This window comes from Pygoscelis adeliae, unplaced genomic scaffold, assembly GCF_000699105.1.
Source record: "Pygoscelis adeliae isolate BGI_AS28 unplaced genomic scaffold, ASM69910v1 Scaffold24, whole genome shotgun sequence".
Lineage (NCBI taxonomy): Eukaryota > Metazoa > Chordata > Aves > Sphenisciformes > Spheniscidae > Pygoscelis > Pygoscelis adeliae.
In genome coordinates this window covers 386003-396968 of record NW_008824806.1, presented here as the reverse complement: position 1 = coordinate 396968, position 10966 = coordinate 386003, and the positions used below count along the sequence as shown (strand labels likewise).

Here is a 10966-nt window from a genome sequence, read left to right as displayed (position 1 = left end):
GGGAGGGGGCGGCTGGGCTCCTCACAGCGCTGTAAGCGACCCGTTGGTGAGCATCCGTTCCTGGGCCGGGCAGCTGTAGTTTGTGAGGTGAAGGGGGTAGCCCGGTCCGTGCTGGTGACGGTGTTACAGCGTCGGGTAAAAGAAACCAATAAAACTCACGGTTTATATTTATAAGTATGCGGGGGAATGTAACGTGGCTTACTAGTGGCTCAGCTGTTTTGTGGGGAGTTAGGTAATGCAGCGGGGCTATGCATGGAGTTGTCTCCCCAGATCTACGACTGGTGTATGCGCGCAAATCCAAGGTGAAAGGTAAGGTTTTCTCTCTTTAATTTCTGTCATCATTAGTACACTCTTCAAATGCCACCTAACCTAATAGCAGTCGGTTACGTTACGTATGTGTATGTACACGCACTGCTACATAGCCAAAGCCTGTGGTGGTGGCAGTTACGGGGGGAAGGTGGAACAGCAGCCATGCATGATGAGCTAAACTTTCACCCTGCTCCCTCCCGCCTGGGTACATAGGGGCATTAGTTTCAATTTCGGAATTGTGCTTAGATTTCTTTCTAATGACAGATAATCATGTCTCATCCATCACAAGGTTCACATGAAACTCTCTGAAGAACAGATGAGGACCAGCATTCTGTATTTCATCCACAGGCAAAACTGCTCTTTGAGCTCAGTGCAGACCTTGCCCCAGTCTGAAATGAATTTGGTCTTCCACTGAATGAAAGAGAGCAGAAGGGAAGAAGTCTGGTCTTGGCGAAGATGCAGGTGCTAGCATGGAATGGTGAGTGTAGTCCTTGCGCCCATGACAGCATAAAAGTATAATTTTTGGGAAGTTCATTTTAACAAAAGTTCCACTCATCTTAATCAGAAGGTGACTGTGAAGCACTTCTTCCTTTTTCTTTCTTTTTTTTTTTTTTTTTTTTTCCTTTTCGGTGCAATGCAATGTGTAAGGCAGCTTTTACCATGTTGGGAATTTGCAGGTTGGCTGGAGCTGTGCTTAGAACATACTAAGTGCTATAAAAATGGTGTTTACTAAAAAAACCCCCATGGTCTGCATATTTCAGTTGTGCACTCCTGACATTTTTAACAGCTGTGTTTTCTGGATTTTAGTTGCTTGCCTGTAAAATATGACAACCTGTTTGCATAAAAGTATTATGAAAGTCAGGTTATTAACAATGAGGAACTCTGGCATAGAGCTAGCTGAACACTTTAAATTAACTCCCATGAAAGAAACTTCCAGTTCTGGAAACTTGATAGAAATGCAAAAACCCTTCCTTTCACACAGCCTCCCTAGAACAAAAGATGCTAAAATTGAGTCAACTGTAATACATACCTCTATATAAAGGCTTAGCTTTATATGCTTATTTTGGATTTACCTGCATATACTAAAGGTCTCTTTAAATTAGTTTGCTAATGAAGATTTAACATTTACTGGATGTAGTAATTAAACATTTTTGTAGCCATGTCAGTTCTTATAAAATTGTAGCTTTTATTCTCAGAGTTTCCAGTTTTCTGATCACTGGCCTGAAGATCTGTCATGTCACTTTCTGCCTGCAGAGGAAAAGTAGAATTTATGGCATTGTCATCTAGTTTTTTTGTAACTGCATGAGTCTACTAGTCCTCAACATTATAGTCTCCATATCCAGGATAAAGCTTCCATAATACTCATTGGTTGGCTCAGCTGTGTTACAGAACATGGGCTTGCTAGTAGAATTTATATCCCTAGCTGCTGAACTCTAAAGACAACTGAGCGTGACTTTTTACAATTGACCTGATGCAGTGCCAGAGAGTTGTTTCTAACTGGTGATGGTACTATCTACAGATTCCTTACTTTTAATACACTACCAATTATGTATAATTTGACAATTGTGATTTATTTGTCCTGGTTCAGGTTTCAAAGTTCGAGATCGGTTGGGGTTTTTTTTTTCCTTCCTTTTTCTCTGCACCATCTCATGTACAATTTAAAATGTCACAGCAGACACTTCAAATGCAACCTGCATGCTGCTGCTCTGCTCAAAGGCCACCTCCCTTTAAAAAGGTCACCTTCAGGAACAGGCCTGATAGTCCCTAGTACTACAAAAAAACCCCTTTCAAAAACTCGTGGTGCAGAAGAGCCTTGCAGCCAGTGTACCTGATAGCTCTTTCAAATGTGAACATGCTGATTGTGCGGAAGTTGATAGCAGGTGATATCTCCTTGTGTGTTTGCTTGGAACTGTAAATCAGACATTATTGTTGATGTAGACTCTCCCTCTTCTTTTTCACATTCTTCTTGCTCCAGTTAATTTGTGACCTTGAAGTCTGTCTTCATTTTTCAGCTAAGCAGACTCTTCATTTTGGTTGACAGAATGGTAAGTCCTGACTGTCATCCATATTTGCCAAATATCTGTATGTTTTTACTTACTCTGGTAGGAGCAGTTCTCAACATCTTTTCCTCATTGCTATGCAGTACTCATTTTACATGCAGAAGGCAATTATAGAATGGCTCAAGCTGGAAAAACATCTCAGGATAATTTCCTGTATCACAAGGGGCATCAGAACAAGAACTAAAAGCCAACTCTAAAATAAATACCTAATCTGTGTGTAACCTAGCTCTGTGTACTTGCATGTCAGCCTATACTAAACATACCTATTAAAAATATAGTGAACGGCAAGGATAGCAGTCACTAGATGCAGTAAATAACAGTATTCTTGTAAGAACCTATTTTTGCTCTGTATAATAGAACTTCCTTAATACACTTTCTGTCTGTCTTCAGCCACCCTCATTGCTGGCCATACTTGCATTTAGACTTCAGCTTGTTTTTATTCATCAGCTGACTTTTAATCTTTTCTCATTACTTCTGGTATTAAATAGATTTCATTAGTTGTCTGAATTTCTTCTGTATTTTTATCTATACCTCATGTTTTGTCTCGTGTGGGACCGATATATATATATATATAGATAAAAATTTTTATTCAGATGTGGTTGCCAGAGTATTCCAGAATATTTTAACTGGTTCAGTTTCCTCTGTTTCAGACCAAAAGGCTGAATCAGCAAATATTTAAGGGCTTTGACATTGGGAAGGTAATGTTTTTGGGAGGAGAATCAGAATTGGTAAATGTTTAAAGAGAATGATTCTGTAAACCTTAACTACTGCAATAACGTTCTCCTAACTGCAGCAGCTACTACTTTAGAGGTTTAACAGCAATTCTACATAGTTCTCTATCACAGCTACTAGTTTGAGTAACAGTCTATGCCCTTTCAGTATTACGTAATTTTCATCTGTGGTAACATTACTTAGAGTAAAAACTCAGTGATTATTTATCTTAATGTTAGCTGGATATTACTTTGACAAAACTTAACTGAACTGTGGGACAACTGATAAAAGGTCTTGAACCCATTCCTTTCACGTTCTCCTAATTTATTAGTGCAGAGGAGGAAAGAAGTCCTTGTGCAAGCAACGGGCACTCCAGAAAGAAGGAACTTAGTAATTGTAAGAGATTCTCGTTCCCAGAGAGATTTAGTAGCTCTGGGTCCACTGAATTGACAAATTACCAGTAAATTTTCATCTGGGGAATGGTGAAGTACCAGCTGTACCAGTTCCATGGTTAAGGGCAGGACTTCATACAAGAATTTGCATAATTTGCAAAAGGTCCCATAAAGTAACACAGGTGATAGCAATTTCACAGGTCACATCCGTGAAACAAATGGGAAACAAAGTACTTCATAGTAGTTTAGGTTGTCCTGGATGAATTTTCAGATGACTTGTACATACCTGTAGCATCTCTTATTTTTAAGGTATTTCAGGTATAAAGAAGGGCTAATATTACAAACTTTCACTCCAGACTGTAAGGCATTTATTCTGTAAAAAGCACTGAAGTGATCTGTGTCCCTTCTGTGATCTGTGAAATCACCCTTTGTATTAAACCAGTTTTAGTTTTGCCATTCTGAAATTTTGTTATGACCTGCTGCACTACGGCAAATGGAGTTATTCATAGTTATTTCAGTCATTGTTCTAATGGACTTACAATAGATGGAAAGCATTTAATTTCAGCTGTTTTGCTTCTGATAATTCATTTTTTACAGCTGTGTTCATCCTTGCCACTTTGCCAAATCTCTCTCGATAGCATATGATGTAAAACTTCCAATCTGCTGCCAAAAGCTTGAGTATAAATTGCATACCAACTGCTTTCCTGTTGATAAAATTTGTTTGTTTTCTGGTAGAAGCCTTAAATCATTGTCAAAATGAGACCATGTAAATTAATTAGTGGGGAATTCATGGGTGTGGTGTAAACCTGAATCCTTTTCAGGACCTCCTAAGGGCCAGTGTCATGAAAATATCTTATTATCACAGTAATGTATAAAAAAACCTAGAACGGGAATTAGGATGTTGAAGATAATTTCTTTTCTTAGTGTCAGTCAGGCACATTTTTAGCTTCTTTCCATATAACCTAGAAGCTTTGGTCTGTATAGCAAGTCCATGTCAGAATGATTTCTGCTATTACTAGATGCATCCTCTCTGATAAAAACTCCTCATTCCTCCACTATCTCTGCTCCATTCTACACTATTTCTTCCCCTTAATCTTGACTGGCAGTACTCCCACTTCGTTATCATGTTGCTGAATGGTGAGTACCTTCTTGTTTCAGCCTGTTCACTCTCTGCTGATCCTCAGGCGGCCACTTCTAATAGTAATGCTGCTCTCTTGGAAACTGAAATGTTTGCGTATACTAATGGCTGTTTATATGATCAAGTGGTGCTTTGAACTTTCTACCCCATTTACCTTTTATTCTGATATATCTCTTTATCTTATCACTTTTCTCAAGATTGAAGGTTATCCAGGTATTTCAGTATATTCACTATATATTTTTGTTAGTTGCCACATTCTTATTTCGCTCTGACCAGTTTGGAAGGAATATGGCTTCTTAGAAAAGGGACTGAATCAAAAGCTCTTTTTGCTTTATTATGTTTGGTGTTTTGTTTTTTTTCTTTTCTTAGCAAAACGTGTAATCTAATTGTCATTTTTGCATACTGAACTTTTTTGCTATCATAGGTTTACCAGAAGATATTAAGTCTCTGATTATCTCTTATTTTTATGGCTGCCTGGGCTGCTCATCGGTAGTCTCTGGGCATTGTGACAACTCTCACATATATACCATCTTCTTGGACTTGTTTTGCTTGAGTTTATTTAAAGTCAGGATGGTGTTTTACATTATGGTCTGTGATGCTGGCTCTCCAAAGTGATACCAGTAACTCAGAGCTCCTAAAGCTTCACAGCCTGTCTTCTGAGAGGAACTTGTTCAGCCCCTCACTGAATTCCTAGGAACTGGAGCGCCTGAACTTTGCTACTGATTCCTTTTATCTCATTCATCTCTTCTAGCAAAGTCAGCATCTCCTTTATATCTGCTTTAAGCTCTTCTCTTCGAGGGTAATTATGATACCATCCACATCCCCAGCCGTATGAACTAAAATTGTTACAAATGCCGACATTTGGAACATGAGAACATGCTCTATGGCAAAACCATCCAAAGATGTTGCACTGTTTTCCAGCTGTCTTATACTTGCATTCTTATGCTACTCTCCAAATTTTTGTCCAGAAGTGTCTAACTATGGAAGAGACTTTTATGATCATTTCTGGGTACTCTGTCACAGCTGGCCCAAGAATAGGAAGCCACAAAACTTCCTTATTGGCCAGGTGGGAGCAGTTATGCACTGGGGATGCCCTGACTGTTTGGCTGCCTAAAGCAATGACTACTGAGATTGCAGAGGAAGTTTCCTTCCCTCTAGTAAATCCCCAATATTTAAATGGCCATAGTCCAGCCTCCTGTGTGCCCATATTGAATCATGTTGTTACATAAGATCCTGTAGGTGTGTCTGCATCTTTCTCTCCCCAAGTCTCTAACCACTGATATAACGCCTTCATTCAAGTTGCTGTTGCCATAGATATAACGGTTCTCTTGTTACAAAACCCTTTTATTAGTCCCATTAGTTTCAGTGCGTGAAATCTCAGAATTATCAATAGGTACTAGCATATTAAAAACCATACCTCCTGTCTAATTTGTGCAGTAACGTCCTCAGCAGTTCCTATCCACTTTGTTATTGTAAAAATGCCCTGAGTCTTAATCGTCCTATATACTGGAACTGTTCAGGTTATTGAAGATATGGTTTCTTCTCTGTTAATGCAGATATATAAGCTGCCAAAACAGCTGTTTGCTCTAAATTTCATTCTCATAACACTTTCCTACAAAACTTACCTTGCACTAAATTTGTGGAATGCTAATTGCCTGACTGTAAGGCTCTGCAATGAACAGATTTGCTTCCATCCCATATAGTTCTTTCCTATGTTCCTCCTTGAAATACCCATTCCTTTAACCAGATCATCCAAACTGCCGTGGAATATATCTGAAATCCAGATGTATATGGGGGAAAAGTGGTGCCACGTGGCTTGCATTAATGATCTATGATCATAGATTTCCTTGGCCACATCAGCCAATCGTAACAAACCTCTGATTAACCCCTTGGCTAACTTTCTGCAAAATCTCCACAGTCCCCTTTGGCAGTGAGCTCAGACTTGTCATTTCAAGTAGACGGGTTTTTGTAATAGGCAAATGTCCCTCTGTGTGAGTTGAGGCACTTTCAGGTAGACAGCCTAGTACTCAAGAGCATTGTCTCCCCACCAAGCTGTTTCATCATTTGTTAGTATCTCTACTTAAAAGCGTATGTTAAGTAGCCTTATTTTGGTTACCACTTGGCATTATGTCAAAAGAAACATTGAGACGTATTGATTAACATCATGGGAATAGTGTGAGGATTGTGGAACTACAATACGGATGTATCTATCACAAGTGGACAAGTGATGTGTCATAACTTGGAGAAGAGAGGGGAATGGTAATCTTCTGTGATGGAGACCTATTTCTCTGCTGTTGTTGCTGTACCAGTTGGTCCTGTCAGTGGGATGTTCCTCTGCGATAACTTGACAGTCACTGTTTTTAACAGGAAAACGATCCTTTGCTCAACTGGGATAGCACTCTGTCTTTTTCACCCTTGTAATCCACTATTGTCCTAAATTTTGTGAATTGTATTCCCAGGCTAAATACTTTATTGTCCTCTCCCATAGAATGAAAAAAAAAACAACTTGTAGGTGCTTTAATACTTTTTAATCAACTACTTGTTGTTTCGGAAAAGTTTTGTATTTTCCACATAATTCAATGAATTGGATTTTGGAGGGGAGAACAAAAATCCTGTTCCTCTCTTTCCAATTAGAGCTACTTACTGAATGCTTCATTAATATCACAACACGTAAAATCCTTCCTTTGTCCCTTGGGTTGGCAGTTCCTAGCCATTTGTATTTATGCTGCTTATGGCAGTTGCTTGTTTATATCCGGAGTTTTGGCATCAGAAATTTGAGTTGATGATCCTGTGTAAATGCAGACCTTCTACCAAACACGCAAAGTGTATGTTTGATGCTGAAGTTCAATATTCTGACCTTTTTTAAAATCATTGGATGCAACAGTATTAGAGAATACTGGCAAGCTGGTGGAATTCCCATCCAGCAGTAGCAAAGCTTAGGTAGTTTGTTGTCGTAGTTTACCTAATTCTTGGCTTAATAGAATTAATTTGCAGCAGTGACACTTACGGGATTCTTAGTATTGTTATCATCTAGAAGAACAGACACAAGACAGTATGCTTTAAATCTTATTTTCCCGGGGAGCTGAAATTTCGACTGGGTGTCAGGATATCTAATTTGTGATTCCGCGTTCAGGAAAGCCCTTGAGGAATGAATAGTCCTAGCAAAGCTCTTTTTTTGCTCGTTTGGTTTGGTTTTTTTGTTTGTTTGACTTTCTCCCTATGTGTCTGGTTTCTGTTCTCTGGAGTGGGATGGGCAGGTTTAGATACAGGTGACAATATAATTAAAGGCTGTATCATAATGCTGTGGGGAAAAAATACAAAATAAAGTGTGTGATTGTTTTTTGACTTTTGGCTTTGCAGTGTTCACATTTTTAATGTAATAGGTTTTAAAAGTGTTTATATTCTAGTTCTTACTAGGTTTGGAGTTTTTCAAAGTTAAACACTGTACATCCGAATAGTAAAATTAAGTCTAAAGACTTCAGCAGAGGTACAAATACACTGCTCTTTCACCTTGGTTTTACCTAGTCTGCTTTGCTGCTTATTCCTACTTCTAACCATCCTTTCCATCCCAACTCTGAAGAACAAGGCATGCTATTTCACTGCCTCCTTTGCGTGAGAGTCTGTTGCCTCTCCAGTCGATCTTGCTTGGTTTTACCAGGAGGTAAAAGCATCACAGGAAGAAAGGAAGCTGTGTTACAGTACCCATTAAGTTTCCACATAGACTTATCCGAAGGGGGAAGAAGTCAAGGTAGGGAAGGAAAGGAAGTTGGTCTTTGTACTGAGAGTAGGGATAATGTTTGATTTCTACCAAGCTGAAGGCAAAGGAGGTTCCCAATTCTAGATTAACTCTCTTCAAGCCTAAATTTTGCTTAAAAGGTCACCTTAATTCCTTACAAAATTAGTTTCTTTCAGCAAACGCTGCTGTCTGCTCGTTTATTTGTAAATACTCATGCTATGCTGTTTAGGCAATGTAGATGAGGCTTAGATGAGGCTTGAATGTCATATTTAACACTTTTTTGAAAATGTGCAGCGTGCATTCTTGGTATAGGACATCAAACATACATGCAGAAAATGACAAACTCTGACTTACTGATCAGGATCAAAAAGAGTTTACAAGTATATTTAACAGTCCTGAATGGAGTTGAGGCTTATAGAAGAATAGAACTTTCCTGCACTCACCACCTAAACCTATACATAGTGTGTAATTTCAAGAGTTAGTTTTAGCACTAACTGATTTTTTGCTACAAAGAAATGACTAGCCCGAGAACATATGAAGTCCAATGACGTATTTTCCTTCCTGCTATGTCTTCCCCTATCTCTGAACAGGTACAGTGATGGTTTTAGACCACTGTACAGAAGAACACACGTTTAGGAGCATGTAACAGAGTACCATCCTCCACTGTTATTTTAAACAAACATCTGGCAGGGTGAAAAAAACAGCAGAAATCTCAAGAGCTGCTCTAGATGAATGAGCATAATATATTGTATTGTCATGTTATGACTGAAGATGAGAAAATGGCGCAATCATATTACAAATATGGAAACTAAATTTTGTTATCTCTTGGAATTGGACTTCTCAGTATAACTGTGCCAACTACTGCCATCTCTATGGCTGACAGCCAAATTTCCACTGACTTCAGATAGTGGCATTTTTTGTACTAGGGGCTAAAGAAATAGTGTATTTCTTTAGACTGTTGTACTACAACACAAAGCTACATCACACAACCTGTATGCCTCATGCACTAAAATCAATAATAATGTTGATTTTCCTACAAGCAGGCCTAGGACCAAATTATCTTATTAAGAAGTAAGCAACAAAACTTCAAATTAGATCACCTTTATTGAAGCCAATTTGTAAAGCAGTGCAGGTGAGTTTTGTCATAACACTGTAACAGGAATGGGTCCAATATGAACAAGACCCATTAAATTAAACATAGTAGTATTGGTAGATGTTGTAGAAAATAACAATAAAATTATTAAAACATTAAAAAAAAATGTTACCAGAAGTGAATATGTTGACATTTATCAGCCTGGTATGATACGCTTCAGGAGAAATCTGTGACTTACTAACAGATTCTTATCTACTACTTGTTACAAAACTTAGTGCATTCAATTTAGTATCTCAGAATTATATAATTGCTTTAATTTGAAGATCTCAAGGTGCTTTGCAGAAGTTAACAGATTAGGTAAAGTATGCACAAGCAGCATGCTGAACACCACTGGAAAAAAAGTCATCTCTTGAATATAGAGTATTAAATACTCTTTCTGATGCGCGAGCATCCAATGGCTCCTATGGAACTCAGCAGATACCTAAATATCTCCATACATCAAACTCAAGACTCTAAATATTATTTCTAGGTGCGTACAGAATTCCTAATGTAAAAGATCAGTAGCCACTCATCAGTGTTTACATACAGCACAGTAACCACCTTACGCAGCAATAACTGGTACTTAATGCTTTTGGGTCATCCCAGACTAGAACACTGATGTTTCTGGCATTCAGTACCGACTGGGCAGCCTGTAAGGGCTATCTTGGAGGCATAGGCTAGGCCCAAGTTTGGTGATGCCTTTAGTGAAGCAGGTTTAAGCTGAGCTGTTCAGCAAATAACAACTTCGCAAATAGCTGACAGCATTTCCTCTTCTCCTATCTTGCTTCACTTGTGTCCTTTGACTGCAACAGTACTAAGCATATAACACTACAACTTCAGCATGAACTATACATATTTTCTAGAAAAAGCTACTGTGGAATGATGGAAACATCGTTTTTCATTATATTTAACCACCACGCAACCGGCTTTCTGTAAATATTTACAGCACTACAAGCATTTGAAATAGAAAATAATTGTCCACTGTGACAGTCTCAGTTCCTATTTTCTTCTACTCCAGATTGCAATACTATTCCTGACATCACAGTCTAGTGAACACTTTTTAAAATGTATTTTCAATATTGTACTTTTTTTAGTCCTGGTTCTTTTTAAAGATTCAGTGTGTAAAGGCCTTCCCAGTTCAGTATAAACACAGCTTAGTAAAACATAAAAATTCCATTCTTAATGTATTGATCTGACCTTATTTTAGCCAAAGCAATGCCTAGAGATGCATGTTGTGTTTCTAATGTTATCTTGTAAGGAAAAAAATCTGTAAACGTGACTCCTTGTTTATTTCCAAAAGCCCTATCAAAACTGTTTTGCAGCAGTCTCATCACAAGAAATTAATAGATTGGGGGGGGGGGGAAAGGTAATAAACAAGGAAAGGAAAAGTGTTAGAAGTTGTTTAGCTGAATTTATCTTTCTTCAAATTTGTTAGCTACTGATGTAACTGAGGACTCAAGGAAAAAGAGATGACTTGTTACGAAATGG

General features: G+C 38.3%; 1 protein-coding gene across 1 annotated transcript in view; it reads left to right on the top strand.

The window, feature by feature from the left end:
• The first annotated feature begins 248 nt into the window (after positions 1 to 248).
• The window catches only part of CFTR (cystic fibrosis transmembrane conductance regulator (ATP-binding cassette sub-family C, member 7)), a 125428-nt gene continuing 114710 nt past the window's right edge, over positions 249 to 10966 (top strand). The window contains exons 1-4 of the mRNA XM_009324103.1: positions 249 to 309; positions 1898 to 1916; positions 2351 to 2354; positions 3020 to 3067. Coding sequence (XP_009322378.1) covers positions 249 to 309; positions 1898 to 1916; positions 2351 to 2354; positions 3020 to 3067 — 132 coding nt within the window. The remainder of the gene's footprint in view (positions 310 to 1897; positions 1917 to 2350; positions 2355 to 3019; positions 3068 to 10966) is intronic.